This window comes from Hyalella azteca, unplaced genomic scaffold (genome assembly GCF_000764305.2).
Source record: "Hyalella azteca isolate HAZT.00-mixed unplaced genomic scaffold, Hazt_2.0.2 contig10531, whole genome shotgun sequence".
NCBI classification, from domain to species: domain Eukaryota; kingdom Metazoa; phylum Arthropoda; class Malacostraca; order Amphipoda; family Hyalellidae; genus Hyalella; species Hyalella azteca.
In genome coordinates this window covers 1-25,436 of record NW_025940565.1, presented here as the reverse complement: position 1 = coordinate 25,436, position 25,436 = coordinate 1, and the positions used below count along the sequence as shown (strand labels likewise).

The 25,436-nt window shown below is 38.0% G+C and overlaps 3 protein-coding genes across 4 annotated transcripts in view; 2 read left to right on the top strand and 1 right to left on the bottom strand.

Moving 5' to 3' along the window:
- Window positions 1–3,556, top strand: part of LOC108681932 — a 37,936-nt gene extending 34,380 nt beyond the window's left edge. Inside the window, exon 24 of the mRNA XM_018171013.2 lies at window positions 1,621–3,556. Within this exon, the coding sequence (XP_018026502.2) occupies window positions 1,621–2,356 (736 nt within the window). The 3' untranslated portion in view covers window positions 2,357–3,556. The remainder of the gene's footprint in view (window positions 1–1,620) is intronic.
- Window positions 3,317–10,556, bottom strand: LOC108681933 (cyclin-dependent kinase 10-like). 2 transcript variants are annotated; one of them, XM_018171014.2, is made up of 9 exons: window positions 10,341–10,556; window positions 8,827–8,899; window positions 8,383–8,557; window positions 7,789–7,891; window positions 6,697–6,796; window positions 5,823–5,920; window positions 5,506–5,635; window positions 4,635–4,853; window positions 3,317–3,923 (listed from the first exon to the last, which is right to left on the bottom strand). In XM_018171014.2, exons 1-9 carry the CDS (start codon window positions 10,422–10,424, stop codon window positions 3,724–3,726), a joined length of 1,182 nt encoding a protein of 393 aa, XP_018026503.1. In that variant the 5' UTR covers window positions 10,425–10,556; the 3' UTR covers window positions 3,317–3,723. The 2 variants fall into 2 exon arrangements, with proteins under 2 accessions (XP_018026503.1, XP_018026504.1); XM_018171015.2 differs by lacking the exon at window positions 8,827–8,899.
- A 5,199-nt stretch (window positions 10,557–15,755) lies between these two features.
- LOC108681929 lies at window positions 15,756–17,534 on the top strand. Its single transcript, XM_018171010.2, has 2 exons — window positions 15,756–16,417; window positions 17,119–17,534. Exons 1-2 carry the CDS (start codon window positions 15,965–15,967, stop codon window positions 17,422–17,424), a joined length of 759 nt encoding a protein of 252 aa, XP_018026499.1. The 5' UTR covers window positions 15,756–15,964; the 3' UTR covers window positions 17,425–17,534.
- Window positions 17,535–25,436: the final 7,902 nt, after the last annotated feature.

Here is a 25,436-nt window from a genome sequence, read left to right as displayed (position 1 = left end):
ACACTGGTGATTTAAATGGTCGTCTTTGAATTTGACATCCATTCTGCTTCTGTGAGGCAAGACGAATCTCTCGTCTGTGGTTGCTGGGTTAGCTAGAAGACTTGTAAGGGATTGGCTGAGTCAAAAACACGCAAATATTTTAGAGATAAAAGTAACTGAAGACCACCAACAGTAAATCCGTCACGCTTATACTTGCCGGTGGACGTCATGGGCTAGTGTTATACTCTTGTGAAGCTGAGGAACGTTAACAAGTGTACACAATTAGTCATTTAATTAGTATGTCTTCTTTTTAACTGTGCTTAATTTTAATTTTAAGTTCTATTAACGAGAATGCACTCGTTACTTGTAAATTCGATTCGCGTTCGATTTGAATTTTTGCGGATCTTTTTTATAATTGTTCTACAACTTGTCCGTTTTCGTTGCTGATGTCTTAAGTAAAAGCAAAGTTACCAAACGAATTTTTTCCATTACTTAATTCTAGTACAACGTGCCACAAAATTAACGTACCTTGATTTACCATTTATTAACAATTACCAGTGAAGGGACCTACAATGAAAGTCGATAACATTGTCTACTGGCAGTTAGTAAACTCCACTATTGCTTCAGACTCTGCTTTACTCGATACCGACCCGATTAGTGAACTCGGTTGCTTTTACAATGATAGCGGCTGTGTTCAATTTCCCTGGATAGCATTTGTGATTAAAAATATGAATTGAACTGTACGAAATGTTTAACTTTATTGTACTAGCTAGTGAAGGATAAGCAATGCGGCGCGGGATACTATTTCTCAGCTAAATTTGTCCTACAAAACTGTTGATTAAACGAATTTTTTTTCCAGTTTACAATCAGTTATTTGTGAATCCTAGAACGAATGTAGCCGTATTTGCGGCTACATTCGTTCACCGGTGCGGCTTCTGGGTATTCAGGTATTTTAACAAACACTATTGGATCTTTTTTTAAGTTTCCGTCTGACGTCTCTATTTATACTAGACATATTTAACGCTGAACACCTTCATAAAACTTCCGTTTTGTTATCCCTCAAGGCATTACCCGCGTATGCTTGAAGCATGCACAATGCGGTATCATTTTGCTTGGTTTTGTAGTTTCCTGTGTAAAGTTATTAAGTTTTTGGTCTTGCTTGAGTTTTGTTGTTCAGCTGCTTTGATTTTCCCGTCTTCACAACTGGGAATGTTATCATCAGTGTGGTTCACATAAATCATTGCTCGTGGAATTATTCTGGATCTGTAGTTTAATTACGCAACATCACGTCTTGGTGTCGTGTATTCTTATACCAATTATGGAGTACTTGTATGGTGAATAATAAGCTAACAAATTCTACACCTATAACTGTTGATGATCTAAATGTTGTAGACAGGGTTTTGGATTTATTTTAAAGACCTGTTTGCAATGAGATAATTATTCACGTGGCTAAGGTGTCGCTTCAATTGTTTTTATTTAAATGATTATCCATGTCCTTTTTTCCGTGAAACTTAAATTGATTGTTTGACTTCATACGATTTTGTCTTATAGTGTATAGTCAACTGACACCTTTGACCTCGTCGGTCTGTGCGCCGGTGTATTCAATCATGTCTAAAAAACATTATTTTCCTCCATATGCAGGTGCGACGTTTGTAAATTCAGTAGCAAGACGCGTAAAATGATTCAGCGCCATATGAAAGCCAGCCACAGCAATATGGTGACAAATTTTTCGCGCTTCGCCGTCGAAGCTCGTGCGTCAGCCACGAATGTTGCTGCTGACAGCGCCACAGTTGCTGTGGCTGCAGACGCTATCGCCTCGACATCGGGCGAAGCGAGCAGTCCCGGTGAGTATCGTTGCGCCTATTGCAACGACCTCATTAATGGCTATGAGATGCTTAGATCACATCATACCTTCTTGCACTCGCACCTACCATTCAATACGAATGAGAATGATATAATAAGTGCAGCAGAGAAGGTTGTGCAGCTAAGCACCTCCAGTAGCTCGATGTCTCTCATTAGGCCCATGCCAGGCCGTGCCATGAAAGCAACCGCCAGGAAATCAAGTTTTGCTCGAGGCAAGAGCTTGGCTTTGAAGGCAAGTAGGAAAGCTGGTGGGTCGTCGACCTCCTCAGCTCGAACTGAAGAGCTTGGCGCACCAGAAAATGGAGGGAAATCGGAAGAACCACACAAGGATGACTCCATCGAGGGCGTGAGCCATTATGGATTGCCACGTGAAGAGGTGTTGCTCAGCGGTCTCACCACTACCGTGGACATGGGTTGTGGCCCCGTCAGAGTACCTGTCTCGCATTATTTCGAACTATTCGATATGAATCCCCGAGTAATGCTTGTTAACATAGCTGATGTCTACGATGTTTGAAGTTTTTCATAGCGCGCGTAGCTGCGTTACGTGACGTTTCCTTCTTGCGCTAACTAGAGGCTGATAAGATTGTTCCAAAGATTGTTTACCTCACAAGAACTTGTCCTCAAATTTGCTGAATGCAAACGGAACTTAATTGTTGATAACGGATGATTATTAGGATTAAGATTAAAATAATTGCGAGCTAAGATACCGGAATGCTGTTTCTTTCAAGATGCATTACGTTGTCTCCACTGTTGACTTTAATTCAGTTGCATTAATATAGATCTGTGTTATTTTCTTGTGCATGATCGTTTCATTTACGAAAATGATACTCTTTCGTATCATCTCACACTTCATTTCATCGTAAGAAATCGAATCAGAACGAGATGAGGAAGTTCATAGACATACGAATCCTTTATTTAAGTGCTTGATTAGTTTTTTTAAATCATGGAGAAGTTAAAATCTTTCCTTTGTTCTTGCGCCTCCAAAATATAAAGGAGTGAGGAGACGATTGTCGAACTTACATAGGTCCGAAACATGATTTTGTGATAAAAGGATAAACTTCGTAATATGTTTCTAACAATGTGTTCACATACCGTTGATGTGACTTAAAACTTGTAAAAGGACTTCGAATTATAATAACTTCATTTCTGGCATTTTATATTTGTTTACATGACTTGTAAATTCATTTGTTAGTTCAGTTTAGATCGGCGACCTTTTTTGTGAAGGCGGTTTTATAACTATCCGTCTCCCTAGCAAACTGGAATTGTGACGGGTTTTAATTATTTTGTTTATCACTGGATGATTACGTTTTGGCGTCAGAGAAACTATTGTTAACAGTAGACGACACGCAACTTAATTTGCTAAAACACTTCACGAAGGGAGGACATGCATACGAATGACAAGTGTGCATCAAGAAGCTAATAACGATCTAATTCACAAGTGGACTACCTACATCGTAGGAAAATGATGACGGTATCTTTTTTTAAATATTTATTTTCTACTTTGAATACCAGATCGGAAGGTTGAAATGCTGCAAGTGGTGGCAATCAATAGTACTTACTCGTTAGTTCTCTTTCAATGATTCACTTATTATTTGATTCGTTTTTTTAGTAATCATTTATTCACTTGTCATCATGTTGCCTCTGAATCTGTACATGATTGTGAAAATGTAATACACTGTTCTCTGTTACTCTTATTATGACATACCGAAACAACCGAATCTTATTCTTGCCTGTCCTAATTATACGTTTCGCTTTCTTTAGGCATAAATATGTTAACAAATTCGTTGGTACAAAGTCAGGTTTCATATCAAATAACTTGCAAAATCGATCAATAACCATAGCCGCTTGTTTTACCTAATCAAATTGAAAGCACCGACTTTCTCACGTGTTATTAGATGTAGACATGTATTTTAGTAGTTCTTGGATGGACATATTTTGAGGGTTGGCGGTAGCGAGGAGAGAAACATCGAGGGCGGCAGGAGCAAGAGCGGCGGACACTTCAGGCTTGGGGGCGGTTGAGGAGGTCGAGCGCCTGTTGTTGCGATGTTGAGGGAATGTTGGCATCATGCTCGGGTCACAAGCTGCACAAAAAAAAAAACAAATATTAAAATCTTGAAGCGAACAAAAATTGGTTATTTGAAATTTGGCCTATACTCAAAGCTTAGCTTTATCATAAACTGCTGCTAAAGTTAGGCATAAGAAACACTGAAAAATGTTGATTAGGTTTTTGTCACGCCCTGGAATAGTATAAAAATTTTCCCAAAAACAATGATAGCCGACGAGATGCTGCAGATTAGAATTCTTAAATATGTAGACCACGTAACTCCGCCGAATTAACAACACATTTCTATAAACTAAATTTCTCAGGATCTACAGTTAGAGTTGACGTAAGCTGTGCGATTAATTACTAGGCAACAACTTTTTCGTGTCCATCGTCACCACCACTGACTGCAGCAACACCATTAACTATCGCTCAATTTAATTCAAGATTGATGCAACGTGCTCGCCGGTGCAGCAGGCACTTAAATAGTCCCTCAAGATTATGGACGGCACCAATATATTAAATGATACTCCAAATCAATTGGCAACACGCATCTGGATCAAAGAGATCAATATTATACCTGGCGTACATTAAATTCATGAGGCTGAAATTCACAAAGAAATCACGTGAGATGGCTAAGAAACGATAGTCACGGTACATAGTCAACAGAAACGCTGAATGAAGACCTCCTCTTGCTTTATATACTTAAATAAGAGGTTTCTCGGTAGCCACGATCCAGAAATATACTCACGGAGAGGTTCCTCTAGAAAATATAAAGTGTCGAGCGCCTGTTGAGCGGTGGCCCTTCTGCTAGGGTCGTACATAAAGAGGAAGTTGAGGAGGCGGTGACCAGGCGCTGAGAGGTGCGGGAACTGCGACTTGAGGTTGTTATAAGGTTGCGTCTTCAGCTCAAATGACTTCAGGGATTTTATTTTGCGGAATCCTGGCCAGATGGATTCGTTTGGGGTACCTGAAGGACCAAACCAAACAACACCATAAAATTAATGTGTAATAACCATTAAAATTTAGTAAATCTTGAAATATAACCCGTTCGAAAAATAGTGATTTTAGACATCATGATAAATCAATTTGGAAATTTACATTCTTCAAATTAGTTTTTAAATTTTATATCATCAAACGAAGAACATTCAAATTACTTTCCTCAAAAATTAGGCGCGATGAAAGGTAAAATAATGAGCCGTTTCTTCCGGTCATCACGTATGAACCAAGACGAAAATAGAACGGTATTGGGGCGAGTCATGATACAAGGATGAAAGATAAAGAATAGATTATTATAGATATCTATGAAGAAAAATCATTATTCCTATCCAGTCAATCAGGTCATTCGACACAAAGCTGCTCATATGACATACGACGCAATCGCGTGACTCGGTAGTCACAAGAGATGGAGGAATCAATGGGATTGGTTTAAATTCTTTATGTAGGAGGCTCTAAAAAATGTTAGATACGCAATAGTATTCAGGGTCCAACTTGTGAGGCACCGATTTGTGTGTCACTAAATATACTACTTACCTGCTCACATATTAAACGAATTTGTTCATGCACATCTCATTCAAATTAATTTATTAAATGACAATGTTATTTCGTTGGGGTCTAGATACCAAGAAGGTCGATGATCCTGTTGAGTTGGTTGATCTCAGAGTTGCCTGGCAGCAAAGGTTTGTGCAGCAGCAACTCTCCTAGAATACATCCTGCAGCCCACATGTCCACGGCCGACGTCTGGATACCTGCCTTCACAAGCATTTGTTTTATTATTATATAGTTTTCAGTTGTCGCGTAATATTCACCATTTACATTTTCAAATATAATATCAACTTCTTTATTGCATCATGCAGATGTCATAGTGGAGGAATCAATTATACAATGTACCCGATTTAAATACATACAAAAGTATTGAAGCAAAGCAATGGAACGCTACCTGCAGCAGCAGCTCAGGGGCTCTGTACCAGAGAGTGACGACCTGAGGAGTCATGGGCGACAGTGGGTAACCTAGCTCACGGGCCAGACCGAAGTCAGCTGGACATTGGAGAAGCAACATTAGGACATTTTTCCATAAATGCACCTTGGGTATTTGATTAATATATAGAAATAATATAGCGGTTTGAGCGTTTATTAGGCCGTAGGCCTGTCGCCAATTCTTAACATTGCAGAACATTCACTGCGTGTTGCGATCTCGAACTCGCAACTCGCTGCTTCAATTCTGCTGTACTTGACCGCCCGGCCTCCTCGCCGATTCTGACCAGAAACTGGCGCACAGAGCTGGATCGAACGAACCCGCGCCTCTCTGCGTCAATCTTGGTAATCTGAACTGTAACCACTGGGCACGATTTAATTACTGCACACATTCTATACTAGTCGAGTGCTATTAAGGGAATGAGTTTATAGTAAAAAAAAAAGTTTCAAAATAATAGAAATTTATGGTCTACAATTCTGTCATTATAAGAAAGAAAACATAAATATTCCTTTCACTATAGAATGAAACAGCACAATTAAAAATGCAGTGTGAGGATGATAAGCATTACTCAAAGTTATGTCTGATACAATGATAAATGCAAATTTAATTTTTTGACGAGATTACATTCAAGTCATTGTGATCCCAACTTTTTACTTGATGTGCTAAGAATTTGTGGTTACCAAATTAGAACAAAAATTAAAATTGTACCTACATAAAAATTACTTAATTTTGCCCAGTTTCTTTAAAATAAGAAATATTTTCTATACATCAAACCTGGAATTACCAGTTTGGAATGTAGAAGACAGTTACAATTATGAACAATATTAGTCTTGCTTACCAATTTTAATACAGCCTGTGTTGGTGAGCAGCAAGTTAGACACCTTCAGGTCGCGATGGACAATTTCACAGCCGTGTAAATAGGCCAGACCCTTTAAAACCTGTATAAAAATAGTTGACATTAGCAATGGGACATTTCAAATGCAGGTATGATTCATTTCAAGGAAATAATCCACCTAAACCACTTCATCTTTATTCTTATCTTTATACAAAATTAATTGTGTTATTTCTTGTATTTCATTATTTCTACTTCATCACTTTGTTATTCCTCGGCACTTTTAGCGTATTAATAAACATTTCATTACGTAGGGACGGTAGAGTGATAGGTACAATTTAGGTGCGTTCCTAAATAAGGTTATCTAGGAATTCATCATAGTCAATAAGTCAATAGAGTAAATAAATTCGAAATTAAACCTTGCCTTTATTTAAATTTATCAAAGGTATGGTAAATCCCAAGACACAACACAACCCAAACAAATTTACTTGTACAATAGACACACACATACGAATAGATTTTAAGCCAGATATTTATTCTTTTAAACCTCAAAGTTAATTTTTTAACCAAAGGGATAAGTCAATCACTGCAAAAATAAAAGGCTCCAATGACTGTTCAATCTTCCCTACGGGACCAGAATAGAGTGGCACGTCTGCCGTATGATCACTTATTTAATTTGAACGCCCTCCGCCGTCGTGTTTCAGGTTTGAATAGCCCCGTGAAAACACATCCCACACGAGTCTATGATGATGTAAACTCGTCAACTGTGCATGAAGTTTAATACGGAACTTGTACTTCTATTAACCACTCGAATTTTTCTGGGCAGTGACCCCAAGTTTTGTATTGATGTGTTCAAAACCACAATGATATCTTCGCCCTTAATCAATATAGAATAAATTTACATATTCCTTCAGCTTATAACAATATGCATACATTACCGTTGAATTATCTTCATTTATATCTTACAAAGTCTGAACCAAAGACAAGAAGGCACACGCATTTCACACGTGACAATTTCAAACATATCACTCCTGACTCCATACAAATAAGAAATGAAGTGTACAGAAACTTGATGACAAAACATAACTGATGTCTCACCTGTTTCATGATGCACTTGGTCTGTGCCTCCATAAAAGGAGCAGACATGTGGTCCAGTAAACTGGCCAGGTCTTGTTCGCAGTATTCCATCACCAAGAAAACACTGCAAAGACCACATACATAATATGCAAATTAAATCCGTTGCCATTTGTGTTCATTACTTCAGTATCACCAAATCTTGAAACATTGATGTCTCTTTAACCTTGATGCGAAGTATATTTCTAAAGTGTATGAATTATGAATCAAATGTATGGGGTTAATGACATGCTAGACAAATTTGTGACTACCAAAGTATATAGGTAGTACAATATTTGAAATGTAGGTAATGTGAAAAATTTTGGGGTATTTTGGTTGATGATGTGTGTGATTGATGATTAAAATTAGTAGTGATTTCTGTGAACATAGCTTGATGTTTATAGAAGAAAATTACAATAATTTCCCAGATCATTCTGGTGTAGGATATTGAATAACAAACAAATTACTTTGTATTAGATCAAATATTTGAGCATGCCTTATTTATTCATGGAATAACTGAGCACTTATTGATCAGGAAGAAAAGTCAGGAAAAGTTAAGTGGTTGTTAGATAGTCACACCTTGAAAGGCTTCGGCCAACTACAACCTGCTTGAGAGCCACAATATTCTCATGCTCACACTGCTGCAGCAGTAAGATCTCCCGCAGGCCACTAATGGGCATCCCATCCTTCTCCTGGATCATTCTAATTTTCTTCAGGGCAACAATCTCATTGGTGCTCTTGTCACGTGCCCGGTCTGAAAATAAAGAACTTGGTGGATAATCTGTATACCAACAAATGGGAAAAAAGTGCCTGAAATATGTACATCTGTGACTCACAGCCTCAGGCTCATAGTTATAGGAACATACAATATATTTTCACAATAAATAATAAAATGAAATTGAATGGCACAAAAAATACTTTTTTCAATGAGAATGTGAGTTTAGTATCATTTGTCCATTTACAGCTGAAAAACCATAAGAACTAGATTAATATCTTTGTTTAGCTAGATTCTTATTAACTTACATACTACACCATAGGTTCCTTCACCAATGCGGTTAAGCTTCTCAAATTCTCCAACAAAACGACATTGTCCAAGCTGCAAGAGCAAGCAATTAATCTCAGATTATTATTTGCCTACATTAAAAATACAAGTTATTAAACTTATAAAGTTTAAAACTGGTCTCAACAGGTTTACTTTCCAATTTATTTCTATAGTATGAATATATTGGGACAAATTAATTTAATTAATATCAGACAAGTAAATTTCTGGAGAACTTATAAATATTTTTTGGAACTGAGTTATATTGACTACTGACAGATGAAATGTTCTCAGTGTTTGCCCTGTTGGCATATTTCTAACTCTGCATAATTCATATAAATTTTGGCAAAAAACGAGGCCTTCATGTCATTGAAATAAAGCAGCAAACTTACTGAAGACCAACTGCTCACCCAGGAAAAATCTTGGTTAGAATTTTCTTGAATATTGAGAAAGAGATCTACACCAGGAAAAAACTATGAACACACTTCTGGAGGCAGTAGCTCCTTACCCATGTCAATATTTGACAAGTCATCTACATATAACATAAATTCAGCCTCATTTAATTAAAATGTCATTTAAGTTTGATCTTATCTGAGAACATTACTACAGAAAATTCAATTCCAAAATGAGAAGAAACTAAAATATCTTATTTACCTGTGTTAATTAACTAAATTAAACCCATACCTCCAGATCACATCTCAGCTTCCTGAATCCACCTATGTGAAGAACTTAATTAATGGCAGATTAACCCAGGTTTCTACATGCATGTTTAACATGACAAGTTGTTAAGGTCTTCAGCATTAGCTGGCAAGTGTGTGTATACACGACATCCAATACTGATATGTAATTGGTCATTGATCACTGCAAGGTTAGCTTGAAAATGGTGACATGTAGTCCTGATAATTATTTACAGGTTTGCAAATACTGTAAGTGATTAAGATTTAAAAAAAAATAATTTATAACAAAATGAGAAAAATCTCCTTCATTTGCTCAATTGTAAGTTTAAATACAATTTTTTTATTGTATCTTCTTTTGAATCTCAAAACATAATTATTATCTTGACAGATTTTTTTTGTCGCACCAATATGATGAACTATCTTCTCGCTATCATTTAATGTAATTGCTTACATTAATAGATTATTACTGACGTCTTTATACATACATAGGATTTTATATGGGACTCTTTATATTTTGATTATTTTCTAAAGTGAACAGCAATGCAAAAAGCCCTGATTGACATTATTGCTCATACAGAGAAATGTATTTAAAATTCTACAAAAATTTACCTGCAAATTTACAGTACTCTTTCATCAATTTGACCTTGAAATGCCTCGCAAGTTCTAGAGCTGATAGCACATCTTTGTGACTATGGCCAACAATTAACTGCATGTAAATTACCCCAGGAACAAGAAATAGCATATGATATACAACATGTATTGCACCATTTACAAATATAGATGATTAGTCATAAATTTACCAATGCAAAAGCAAAACTCACCAGCATGTCGTCCTTTGGAACAATTGGTTCCCATGTAGAAAAAGAAACAATTTTTCCTCTAGGTATATCTGAATTTTCTTCCATTTTACTTAGTTTTGGCACAGACAGAATGTAAGATTTGAAATAAAATGATTGCTGTTTGAATTCTATGACCAATTCAAGTGGAATAAACAATAAACAAACTAGGATTTAAATAATTGATTTATTAAAGAAAGAAAGCATCTGAAACACAATTCAGAGATAAAGCACATTTCTCATTTCTCTTTTATAAAAACCAACTCAGAATGTAGAGCACATTCTTTTCTTAATACTCTCCTTCAATCACTACCAAGAATGACGTCATGCTCAAGACAGGAGTCAGGTACAACCAAGAAAGACGAATCAACACAAGTGATGCAACGACATTCAACCCGACAATAAATCCTTCCCAAAGCGCAAGTGGTACCTCCCAATCCAATAACATCTTGGAGTTCATCAGTACATGGAACAACTTCAACTACACTAATCCTTCTGAGACTTGCAGTTGCACCAGAATCAACTAGTGCTGACAGTTCTTTCCTGTCAATACGAACAGGAATTTTAATCAGAGACGCAGGTTTAAGCCTCCACAGGTTAATGGCAACCACAGCAAGGTCAACAACTTCACCAGGCCCATCTTCTACAGAGGGCACCGGATTGTCACAGATAGGTTCAGTAGCTGGTTTCTCGGTCTCACAGGTTACAAATTCAGTTTTCTTAGCTAAAACTCTTATCAAATAGGTTATATAGGTTAGTGAAACTCTCTCTTAGGTTTAAATTTTAAGTCCCTTTATAATGAAGTTTTGCATCAGAATTAAATAAAGTTGAACAAAAAAGAGAAAAACACCTGGGACAGGGATGGCTATAAGGGGAGTTGGGAGGCCATCTTTTATTTAACATTTTTTAGATTTCAAAGAACCTTGAATACCTTCCCTCGCTTAACCAATAACGACAACCCATTACAACGGTTGCAAGTATGCAAGACCAGACGATACTGGAGCTAAATCTCTGTCAAGGATGGTGGGAGCGACAGAGCAAGAACAATCCCTTACGACTGTTGCAGGGTTACTGGATCGGAGAGTGTGAAGACTAGCTATTTAAGGTGCACTGAGGCATTTACTCCCTATGTTGAATGTTAAAGAACTCCACCAACCCTTGCCCTTTTGCGATCTGTCGTGAATGCATAAATCAACATACGGAGATGATTTTGGTACTGTTGGATAGGTCAGAATGTCAGCTTTAAGATGTGATGAAAAACCGGAAAAGCCAAAATTGTTGATTTTGGACCCAGATGCTCCCCTTAACCAAGTGCCTTGCAGGTTAGCTGGGCTTGTGAAATCACCCCAAAGACCCCATTGATTGGGTCTTATTGACCCAAATCTGGCTCTTTGAATTTGACATGAAACTTTTGGACTCCACATAACCACAACTGGACACAAAAAACGCCATCTTTAGGGGGTGTACAACAAAACTAAAATATCCTCGTGAACAGTTCTCCATCATAATGAAAATAAAAGGGGCTAAGAGCACTATTTATGCACAATAAAAGATAATAAACCATTACTATTATTACAAATATAAAAATTAAGTGCTTTGGTAACCTGATCACAATTTAGTTGATCAATCACTGACTAAGTCAAAGACATCAGGTGTGCATGCCTCCAAGGCAAGCCAACTTGCCTAGTCATCTGGATCAATTGTGTTTGAGTTAACAAGATGGTAAGCCACACTCTGAGACAGTGTGGTATTCTAGGAATAGAAGCTCACTAGTAAAACAGCTTTCCACCCAAGGTGGAAACCATGCACGAGATGGGAAACCCAAAACTGAGAACTCCAAGTTAGATCGCTCAGTTTTCAAGTAACGTTTATATCCAAATTAAAAGTTGTCTAGTAAAAATTTCTTGCACGAGAGATACTTTGAAGTTTATCAATGTTAACTGCATTGAGATCAATGCAGGAATGCAATTTTTTATATTTTACAGGCTGAAATTTTGGCTCCTACGGACTTGAAACGCACTTTATCCATGCAGTTTGTTTTCAAATTCAAAATTCAGTCTACCAAACAAATCTAGCTAGCTGCCAACATGATGCTGACTTGCCCTTTTTATTCATTTAGTATGCAGCTATCTTTTTTTTGGGGGGGGGGAGGTGCTAGTATGTTGTGCGGCGGTCCATAAAGAAGCATTGATCGATTCAAAATGTCATAAGACCATGTTCTTTTATATTACCAGAGGTGGGCAGTAGCGCGCTACATGCTACATTTTCAGTAGCGGTAGCGGCTCTACATTTAAGGCAATGTAGCGGTAGCGGTAGCGCCCGCTACATATTTAAGTAGCGATACGAGGTTTTGCCGCTACAGCGCTACCGCTACATNTTGTAGCTTTCAAACGAGTGCAAACACTTTGTAATTAACGAGAGTAATGATCTATATTTACAGATTTAATTCAAATAAATCTTTGTACATATTGTTAAAAAATGTTCATATATATATTTTTAAAATTTTCTTACGCAAAAATTATAGCACGCACAGACATGCGGTAAACTGCGTTATAGACGCGCCTTTTCAGCAGCTACATAATGAGTCAAGAAAACGGTAAAGCCAAAATTTCCGATTTTTAGGGTAGCCGGTCCCCTTAATACTAAATACCCCTCTTTTGAGAAGTGGTTATACTTATAAGTGAATAGGTTACACTTATTGCAGGTATATATCATTATAAGTATACACTATACCGGTACATTTTATGCTGAATCAGAAGACAAGAAAATGGATCTTCAACAAGGTCCAAGTTCACTTAACCCTTTACGCCCTGAATTTCTGGGACAAAAATCGTAAAATTCACTTTTTTGGTTTCAAGTCTCACTTTGAAGCTGACATTCTGACCTATCCAATGGTACCAAAATTATTGCTGTACGTTGATTTATGCCTTGACGACAGTTCGTGAAAGTGTTAGGGGTGGGGGAGTTCTTTCACATTTAATATAGGCGAAAATTACTGGTTGGGCACATAAATATGCAACCTGAAGACGCTGATCTTTAGTTACCCGGCTGCTGTCGTGTGGGATGGTGCTCATGCAGTCGTTCCCACTATCCTTGACTGAATTTCGGCTCCAGTAATGTCTAGTCTTGCATCCATGTCACCTTGAATGCCTATTTCGAGGTGCTCGGGACTTTGTCGCGCTCTACTGAACATTCACACTTATTGTCACTGCAAGCCTATTTCCTCCCAGAGTTTTTAAGCTACAGCAATGAGTAATAAACCGTTCGATTTGCAAATAAAAGATCTAGAGATTGGTTGAAGCTTTTTTTTCATTTTTTTTAAGTTTTTGAAATTTTTTTGAAAAAGGGGGGGGGGAATTTTGAAGGGTTGGGTGAGAAATCCTTTTTTTTCTAAAAATGCCCACCCTACCCACAAAAATTAGAATTTTGAAAAACATCAGGTACCAATCGATAGATATGGTCCTTACGCATCGAATGATATGCGTCTCGATGTTGTAGCTTGAAAATCATAGGAGGAGATAGATTTCTACAGTACCCCCTTTTTGGCAGTTTTCTAAGAATTTCATGTTTTCTTTCACTTTTTTCTAAAAATTCATACGAACAATAAAGTCTTAGATTTATCTTTTACATATGTGTACCAAGTTTCAAAGTTATCTGTTAGTAAATAACCGAAATAGAATTTCCATAAGAAATTGGACATTGCCATTGGAAATTGGAAATTATATTCCGGTTATTTACTGACAGATAACTTTGAAACTTGGTACACATATGTAAAAAATAAATCTAAGACTTTTTTTATTCGTGTGAATTTTTCTAAAAAATGACAGAAAACGTGAAATTGTTGGAAAAGGTAGCTAGTCCCTGGTGTGAAGAATTCGTCACAGAAAAAAACATTGGTTTTCCAACAATTTCACGTTTTCTGTCATTTTTTTCGAAAAATTCACAGGAATAAAAAAAGTCTTAGATTTATTTTTTACATATGTGTACCAAGTTTCAAAGTTATCTGTTGGTAAGTAACCGAAATAAAATTTCCAATTTCCAATGGCAATGTCCAATTTCTTATGGAAATTCTATTTCGGTTAATTACTGACAGATAACTTTGAAACTTGGTACACATATGTAAAAGATAAATCTAAGACTTTTTTGTTCGTGGGAATTTTTCCAAAAAAGTGAAAGAAATCACCCCTAACCCTTTCACAAACTGTCATCAAGGCATAAATCAACGTACAGACGATTTTGGTACCGTTGGATAGGTCAGAATGTCAGCTTTGAAGTGAGACTTAAAACCGAAAAAGTGAATTTTACAATTTTCATCCCAGAAATTCAGGGCGTAAAGGGTTAAATGACTTAATATCTTGGATGATAAATTTGGATTGATCATTGAAGTTTTGAACTATTAGAATTTTGGATTGTTCATTACGTATGGTACTTCATTTAACATTGAACAAATACGTCAAATAGCAAAGAATTTGCTGGTAGTAGTTAAAGCTCATTGATGACATCATGACATGTGCACTGTTGTGAAGGTGCAACTTGCAAGGTGGTCCAGCCGTCCAGCACCGTCCGGGCCAGCGCCAGCCCAACACAGCCTGTGCACCCAGTGCACGCACGCATCCCTATGGCGTCGTGTCAGCCAGACATAAGATAACCAGCCCTCACCTCATGCGTCTTGGCATCAGCAGCAAACTTGAGCAAGCTTGCTGTAAGCCTGTAATGCTGTGGAGTTCAGGTGGCTTCCAATACAAGCCTTAAATTCAGCTTTAATTAATTTTCAATACAGCAAACACCAGCATTCATGATTCAGGCATTCAGCATGCATAAATAACTACCTAGTATGGTTACCTAGGACTAGGAGCACAAGTCCACCACCTGCACCCAGTACTAGGCAGTGCAGTAGTCTGGCCACTGGGGCACTGGCCAGTGCCAGTGATATAATTATAATATGTGCAGTGGCGACGCAAGTGATAGTTATTAGTTAAGTTGAATAGTGGCATATAAGACTTTTTGTTGACCTTGCTTTCCGAGTCGTGAAACTTAAATAAAAAAATACCTTTACTCCTTAAGTATCAGGAAAATTCACAGTTAAATACAACTAACGGTGAGTGTTTTGCTATATTTTTCAACTCACAGCAGCATTGATTTGCCCACGAATGAGCCGTCCTGCCTCCTGCTCCTGCCCTGGTATGTGACAGTGGTAATGACTAATGAAAAACTGGTTTAAGCTCATGTCTCATGACAAGATTTAACTTGAAATGACTGCTTGATTGAGTCTTATAATAAGTAACAGCATTTTATTTTACAAGACGTAATTGACGCCTTCACCATACACGAAAACAATTTCCAAGTAAACGGCTTATCCGCTTATGTTCTCATGTTGTGAACTGTGGACGATCTCGATTAATATTGCGCAATATTCGGTTTGCGCAATCTAATTGCTCATACGTGACAAGTTCAATACTATCAGTTTTATGTAATACATTTTTACACGTTCCAAATATTCAAATTATATCTTGCAAACAGTATATCATTGTGTCGTCTATTGGCGTCTTTGGCGATACAGTATTGCGCAATCTTCTGTCAGTCGGTCTCCAACTGTCGTTTGAGGTAGAATGTCGGAAGACTTCTCGGGACCTCTCGTTTTCGCGGGTGACAAAAAAGAAGAAAGAGATTTTATTATTGAATTTATCTCGCTGTACCGTAGTCTTCCGGCTCTCTGGGATGTTAAGTGTATAGATTATAATAACCGTGCAAAAAAGAAGGAGCAATACGACGTACTTGTAAGAAAGTACCGCGAAAAATACCCGAGTGCTGAGAAAGAAAACGTAGTAAAGAAAATTAATTCTTTGCGAACGAACTTCCGGAAAGAACTAAAACGGATTCGCGGAGCACAAAAATTTGGTTACGATACCAAAGATGAGAAACACCGGCTGTGGTATTTTGAAGAAATGAGATTCCTTATACCACAAGAAGAAACGATCACTACTTCCTCCATCAAAATTGACGTAGAAGATGTTTACAGCAACGAGGATTGGACTGATTCAACTGAAGACAGAGACCACGCAGTACGTTGTTTATTGTATAAAAATTGTTTGCAAGTCTATTCATCACATTATTTTAGGCATTATTAATAGGTATGGTAGAAATTATTATTTTAATTCGATTAATTTAGTGACGGAGTTATGTGTGCGGTGTTAATATGAATGTGGTAGTTGAAAATCGTGCTCTTCTTATTCAGGGTAGGTTTAATGATATTTTCATTCGCCTGAACTCTGCCTTACTTGGGAAGTCTGATCAAAATAATTGTCTAATATTCTGCAGATGTGCTTGTTCCGGTCTTAGAATTGTATTACGCTTGCTAAATTCAGTGTAATTTTTGTCAGGATCTGAAACGCGCCCATTTAAACCTACATTCATTAACTTGAATTCACTGTTTTCAATTGTAATTGTCATCACCATTACACTGCTAAATTTTTCTTGTCGACCGAAATGATGTGATGAATTGTAAGGTTTATATATTGCTATATTTTGGCTGTGAAGCGCTCTAAAAAATCACAAATTCGTCTGATTGAAAGCTGATGAAATTTATTTCCATTCGTTTATTTTCACCTGCAGCCGAAAACGTGTTCATTGCAACTTGGGAAATATTTTTTAGGTATTTTTTTGTATAATTCAGGAACCAGACCCAAATCTTTGACAACTCGCCATTATCATTGTACCTTATTTATGATCATGCTGTATACATTTCGTTTCTACTTCCTTTCAGGAAGATGATGAAATTCCTCGAAACAACAGCAAACGCGCAGCTCTAGATTCTACTGGTGAACTTACAAAATTTGCTTCCGAACGCCATCAACAAACACAAGACGACTATGACAAAATTGCTGCAGCTTGGGCAGTCGAGCTCCGAAGGATGGATCCACAGCAGCAGTTGTTTGCGAAGAAGGCCATCAATGATATTCTTTTTGAGGGACAAATGGGCACGTTGCATCGTAATTCAGTAGAAATTAACGTTTTTCGTCCGTCCGAGCCGTATTGTGTTCGTTCCCTCTCTTCAACTCCCCCTCAATAACCTTTGTTGGATAATTAAATCAGCAGAACTCTCCGGGCCGTACGTGGGTACACATTTCTATACTGTCAGTGCGGCGTTAAGGTGCCTGTACACGGGGACAGACGGGCATTGAACTGTCCACGCTATTGGCCTCGTGTATAGGGGTTCAGCCGCTTCAGAGGCATGTGCTCGAGACGCGGCCGAGAGGGACAACGATGTGCTGTTTTCTTCACTAAGCGGCCAGTATAGCGCTGATGCAGCTATTGTGATCTTGCAAACGGTCTGTGCCGCACTTGTGACGCATATTGGGTCAACTGAATCATGGCTTGTTTGAACGATAATGGTTCTAAGAAGAACCCAACAAAGTGGAGTCCTGACGATATTTAATTGTTCGTTGGCATATTCCAAAAATATGAATTAATGTGGAATGTTCGCCATGCTGGTAACTCCAACATAATGAAGAGAGAAACGAGTATTTTGAAACTGAAAGAAGATCTTATTAGTCAGGGTTTAGTTGTTCTCAACATTACGTTTTTAAAGGCTAGATAAAGAGTATAAAACAACATGCAGACACGAGTTGTTGAAGGTGATGCCACTATCTATGTATTTTGACAGACCTCTTTCGACGCTTCTAACGCCGCACTGGTGGGCACGAACGAGATTACGAGAACTCGAGAAGATATCGGCACCTAATACTGCCCTCGTGGGGAGCGCAGCCGTACCACCAATTTTGTGCACCAATAAGCCCTGGATCGAACGCCTTGGATATTTCTGGACATCCACCAATCAGCCGTGAACCACTCGGCATTGTCCTCCTCCGGCCTTGCATAAAACCTGCCGTGCACCACCAGGCCGCGGATCGAATATGACTTCCAGACATCGTTAAATTACGTAATTTTACGTTCACCGCATCTGAGGTTAGGTTTCAGATTGCATAGTTCTGTTCCAAAATTTATCGTCCTTCGACAAGTGGCCGTTCGACCGAGGGCTGGTTCGACGCACGGCTAGATATGATTATCCAGAAGTGTTGAAGGCTACGTTCCGGAAGGCAGGAATCATGATGGTCCATTACATCCAGGGCTGTGGTGGTCTTCGGCAGGCGACCCTTCCTCATGTACAGGCTTACTTACCGGAAAGTCATCAAGCAGCCGACATTTGCCAGATCTACTTGCCGCCTGCACTGTCCCCGTGTACAAGCACCTTTATTGTCCGAATTTATGTAGGTTGACGTTAAGTAAAATTTCAAATATCTTCGTGGCCGATGTTTATCAATGCTCATGATGTTGAAATGAAATAGTATGAATTAAACGAGTTATTTTCATTTTCAATAATAAAGTGTCGATTTCGAAGGTATACATCTAAAATTAGCTAACTTATTTGCTGAAAACTTAATTCAAATTACGGAAATCGCTGTGTTAAATTATTCAGTTCTTTTACTAATTTCTTTTGAAAAAGGCACCTTGTATTAAAACCGCTCGTAAAATTTTATACCTTCCTGTGAAGCCTTTTTTTCTTTTTCTGCTTACGACTGTAGCCGTTAACGCCCAACGCAATCACTTCAATTGTTGTCATCTTGAAATTCTAGCTGGGAATGCATGCATAATTTAGTTAATGGTCTTTATTCGCACATTCTTCCGGCCGACCTTTCGATCTACAACAGACCGAGACGTACTGCTTACGATCCCGCAATATATTGCACAATTTCAATATTACATACATAGTGCAAAATCAGTTGTATAAACTAAATTATTAAAAATAACACTGATCATCTACGGTGGTATAGGTTGCCGTAAAAATTTAGGCTTGACCGAACCAGAGTGTAGAAACATTTCAAAAGATTTAATTCCAAGGTGGGATGGCTCAAACTTCCACTATATCTACTTACACTCCTATTCCAATGCACGTAACTTGACTCGCATATCTTTCGACTCAATTTTTTCTACTTGCTATTTTGTTTAATGTGTTGGCTCTTAAATTATGGCCACCTCATTAAATTATGACTGTAGCAGGCAGCTCTTATAAACCGTTCAATGGTTGATGTTACCTATCGCTCTCTTTCTTCAATAAATCATAAGTAGACAAATTCGCTTGGATAATAGAAGTGTTCTTTTAAAACTGTTTATAAATTGATTAAAAATGTTTTGCATATTTGAGTTATTTTCAGAAAAATATGTCCACATTAGGAGAAGTCCATTATTTAGAAAAGCGGCGATTTGAAACACTTTGTGGAATAATGAAAATATTTAGAACAGGGAAAATTACATATTTAGAGATGAAGGGAAACTTCTGGGCTGCGGGCGCTCTCTTTGCACTGCAATCGGGATTGTTCAACACACACGTCCACGTTGAACGTTACGAGCTTAGTTGATTCTGCCAATCAACTGACGACAAGGCTTATTTCAATAACACAAGTAAAGTAAATATCCGAGGAAGCCGAAGAGCTGTGAACTTAAGGCATGATCGCCGTAACCAAAAATCAGTCCATTTTTCGTTTTGCTAAGCATCCACCGATCTACGTTAAACTAAAATTTACGTTAAACGTTAAACTGAAAATTTACGAGATACGCAATTGTTCGAGTCTAAGTCGATACCGTTGCTGGCTATTGCCGATGCATAAATAAAGATACCGTCTTGGCGTTTATTTTTATTATTATTATTATTATTCGAAGCGTGTTCCTGTAACACGTATTCACGTGCTCCTGACACCTCGTCATCACCACGTGCTGCTGTCTCCTAGTTCGTCCCGTGGCCGCCATCATCAAGCAGGTCTCGAGGGCTTAATATTGCATTCCGCCAAATAAGATAACTGTTCATCTTAGCCAACCATTTTTATCGCTCCTATTCTTTTATTTCCATTTGTCTCATTTAAATCCTAAATGCGTATGCCAACGTTATTAGCCTCTTATACCATAATAAATCCTGTTGCATCACTTTATAATTTCAATCCCTTTCCGTCAATATACTCTCTGCTGAAATGGAGTAAAACCAATTAAATTCGAGCGCAAAATTATCCCCCACACAATATTGTAATGCGCTCATTTGTTTAGCTGAATGCCAGCAGTGTAACTTCAAGGCCTCCAAGTTTTATCACGATCGCGCGAGAAGAGGGTAATAATGATTTCATCCTTACGTTATTTTCACTCAGTTCGGGCTCACTGTCTCGAAATTTTAAAAGAAATCTTTATTTAACAAAGATTTTGTCATTGCTGTCTTAGCAAGTGCATTATTTCATGTTTCATGTGTGTATGAATCGTAGGACATGATTTTGACGATGCACTTAATCTATGAATCATTCATCATTCCTAAAATATTTTGTACCGAGGACCATTTAGGATTTGTTGCATATTTCCGACTCCGTTATTATTATTGTATTATATCGAATTATTGCATGACGTTATTTGCATTATGCAGCGATCGAACGTTGATTATTTAAGTTAAGTGATGTAGGAGTGTTAAGTATCATTATAATTACTATAAATGCAATGCTCATTATTATCCATGGCTTCATTTACGTAGTTGAGAGCAGGGAATTGCGCGCAGTTGATGAAAGCTGCGATGAAAGATATCAGTCATTGCTGTTTATTCTGTACAATGTCCTTATTATTTTGTTACTATATATTTCTCGTCTAGAAATTAGTGACGTATATTACTTGCCTTAAACTTGGCGAGCATGTTTTTGAAATTTATTCTGATTCGAATTCAATCTTATATGAAAGTCATGCAGCCGACCCTGCCAAGCCGAAGAGATTTTATAGTTAAATTTAAGGAACAAATTCCGTGGATTTTATTCTGACTCTCGCACCTGCATGGTAGGCTCTACGAGGGCAGGGAATTCTTTACTGTATATTATGAAGATTTTTGCAATTTCTGCGAGCTGGTTAATTTCTTATATATTTATTGAATATGATCACTGATAGCTCAATCAAAGCCTCCTAAGTTAGAATGTTTCTTTGAATTTACCATTATTATTGGCGACTGGCACTAGCCCCTACATTATTTCAGGGAAGCCATATTACAGGTTACTAGTACGTGCACAGCTGGCCCGTGAAACGCTTGCCAATGAGGCACTAACACTCACAATATTCTAGGCGTGTAGAATCCTTGAAAATTTAGAACAAATTGAAACAACGGCCTCCTGAACGCTTCTACTCATCGGAAATACCTACGACGGTTACGTCAATTTTTGGTAGCCAAGATACCAGCTCGGGGGCGTTTGCTCTCCTGTCCCCCGCTCGCTTAGCAGGCGAGTATAAAGAGCCCAGAGCGAGAAATCCAAGATGGCGGAATATCGTACCTAGTGTCATATATATCATCTTTTAAGTTAGAAACTAATGACAATATTTCGATTTTCCATATTTACAATTTTTTCTTTTTCCTTTAATTTTTTTAATTTACGTTCCTTTCAAATAATGCTTTTAGAACAATGGCGCTTCATGGGCTTACGAGTAGCTATTTTACGCACAAAATTAATTCATATTTTTTAGGAGATGTTAAGCAATTCAAATATAAGTTCCAACTTTAGCAGCCTTCGGACAGTATGGTGTAGTGGTTAAAGGCGTCGGTTTGAGTTAGTGGGATAGATCTGGAGGTCGAGGGTTCGAATCTCGTGCTGGGACTTCTGACGGAGTTTGCACTTCTGAAACCGCTTCCCCCAGCCCGAGAATCGAACCTCCCCCCCGCTAGCTCAAGCAATAATCATTACTCATCACAACAATATGTCCTGCCTCCCTGGGAATGGGCTATAGATAGATTAAAGGTGCCACTTCCGAAAGTAAGGTGTAGCCGTAGGTAGCGACCTAGCTGTAGGTAAACGGGTTACGTAGGAGGGAGGCAAAAAATTATTGTCCGTATCCATGATACTTAAGGAAGCTCCTATACAGAACGTCGCTCATAGGCGACCGGATTATCTGTCGCAATCACGTTTTCCTAAAGTCTATAGATATTAACTTACTAAATTCGATCAAAAAACTGCTGATCACAAATGCAGACATTCCCTGACAAACAGCAACGAACTCAATTATGATCTTCGTAATGTTTGAAAATCAGTGTACAGTTTTCGTCACTCGAGTTTCAATCTTCGGAATTCTAGCTTATATTTCTTCACGTTTACTAGAAATGTTTGTGTGTATCTGAGTCTTCGGTTCAATTTTTGCAAGTACATGGTAAATTTTTGACGATTCAGATAATTCTCTATCATTTAGTTTGATAGGAAAAAACTTTTCTAAGGTCCGGAACGCCGGACCGGTTAGAGAGTCAGCTGCGTTCATCGAGTAAACATCTCTAGTGTCTATCGCCCTTGATTCCGGAGAGAGTCAGCTGCGTTCATCGAGTAAGCATCTCTAGTGTCTATCGCCCTTGATAATCAGGAAGATGTGCCAGGTGCGCGGGAATTTATATTGTCATTTTAACGACCTGCGCGGTGCGCCGCATGGTGGCAATCTAGGAATTGGGGAAACCTCTATTTGGACTCGTTCACTTTTAATCACTTCACTCGTTCACTTTTCATCATTTGAAATACCACTTCTGTAAGTCTTGTAATCTGTTAGTACGTAAATTTGCACGACGAATGGAATAGCTCCTTATTAAAAGTTCATTGTTAAATGATACACCAAACGACTACAAATTCTTGACCTGGTCTATATCGAATTACTGCAAAATGTATGCCAGTGCGTGACTGTGCGTGGTACACATTTAGATGTGCAATTAGCCGTTACATAGTGATCGTGGATTAGAATGTTATTTTCCCGTGCTGCGGAAGAAAGTACGATATTAATTGCAGCATAAGCACTAACCTCCGGCAGCATAATCATGCCTTCTAATAATTCGCAACTGTCATATCAGTTTGCTTATTCAAATGTGATATTACTTGTAAAAATTTTCCTGAATATAGGTAATAAAAAAGACAGCATCAAAAAAATTGCTTGTGCGTTAGCATGCACTATTGCCATCCCGTTTTGACACGACCCATTGATTCTATTCGTAATCAATATTTATGAAATTAAATACACAGTTTTCAATGCCAATTGCTTTGTGGCATGGATATTTTTTCATATTTCCTCATTCCTCAATCCTCTACTCCCAGTTTAAACAGTTTTGGTTAAGTTTGGCTAGGTTAGGTTCCACTCTTTTGCCGTATTAATTGAAGACGAGAGGACATGAATATAAAAAAACATCGATACTGCTCAATGAGTATTTACATGTCTGCATTAAATTTCATATCTATTGCTAACGAATGGAGAAAAATATTGTGCCGAAGTGGCATCAAGATGGCTATGCTATGCCACGCTTATGGAATGGCCCACATGCTTCTGTCAGACCAGTCGCGTCGACAATTTTAGGATGAATTTCTTGGAAAAAATGTTCATAGCGGGTATAATAAGCATAATTAGGTAATTTCAATCATGATAAAGCTAAGAAAAAAGCTATATACAAACAATATTTTCTGCGGGCGCTGTTAAAATTCGTTTCAATTTTAATTAGCACGATGAAAGCAAATTTGTAGCACGTTTCATACACATAAGTTTTCATAATTGAAACCAAGCTTAACCTTTCCAACAACAAAGCTATTTATTCAAAATACACTACTGCAAGCATTAAGAGAATTATATCTATGCATATATAAGACCTCTCAGACACTTTTACGACCGGGCTCGCAATCTACAAGTTTCCGTGAGCCTAAAATATCTCCCAAACTAATGAACGCAGCTTGATGAAACTTTGCACACGTCTTCACTAACGTTGATGTTTTGGTCGTGATTATTTTTTAATTGCGCCTTTAATTAAAGGTACACAAAAAGCCTGTGCAAGAGGATAGGAGATGTTAGGTGCACTGTGAATTTAAAACCGTATAAGGCGCACCAAAGGTGAAATTGAAAAAAATGATCATGACCTAAACATCACCATTTTTTGAACATTTGCTAAGTTCATTAGTTTGGGAGATATTTTAGGCTTAATGAGGAAAATTAATTGATGCGGGGAAGAAGTGAAAAAATAAAAAATGATCATTTTTCACGTTCATTCGCTCGAGGGCATTGCGAATGAATAGTTTAGTTTGTAATTTGGTAAAGATTATTAAATGTGTCATGTACCGATGATGTACGTTTATCTTAAAAATTTGTTCACAAAGTGTCGGATCGATATATCATTTGCGAAAATCCGCTCAACACAGTGTTTGCTCTAAATCAGGAATTAAATCGAAAGCGGAATCCAGAAGGGAAATCCGGATAGGCAAGCACTTGAAAAGTTGAACGTCTGTCTCCTCCTATGACAAACGCGCCAGTTATTTCTTTTCTGAATGAGAGAACGTAAGCTAAATATGAACTACTGAACTAGTCAGAACGGCCAATCATAGCTTGATGCGTGTTGTCGATAAATGTGTTGCCAGCTGCAGCCAGCCAGCACTCCCAGCAGTGCGTTTTGAACTGGCACCGCGTATGGTTGTCGATGCATGTGCTTCCAGTCATGCACTGTCGTCTGCCTCGATTCTACTAGCGTATGAGTCAGCGGTGTCTGGTGCGTAAAAACGGATTTTTTGTTAACTGATTTTAATGAATTTAATTATTATTGTTTAACATTCGCGTTCATAAATTTAGTCTGCAATGCATAGGCTTAATTTGCGTTCAGAAATGGGATGTTTACCCTAAAAAAAAAAACGTGTTCTCGATTGCCACTATGGTGCGCCGTACTATGCCGGTAAAAAAAATTCGCCGTGCGCCGACAGCGCCGTACTTTTAGAAAGCTAAAATAGTTTAAATATGGATGTGCGGCAATGCAAATTACGTAATCACACTGTACCGTACACACAAACGTGTATCCGCATTGTGTTGTGGTTGGATACGAGTTAACTAGATTGCTACCGCGTCAACTCAGGACTCAGGTTCTAAGAGTCAGCACAGTAACGAATATTCATTTATAGATCACAATTCAATTGGACATGAATTACAGAACTAAAGAAGGCAACATGGCTTTAGATGTGCCATCGGTGCCTTCTAATGAATGACTGGACTGGTTGCGGCAAGTAGGGTATGAACCTG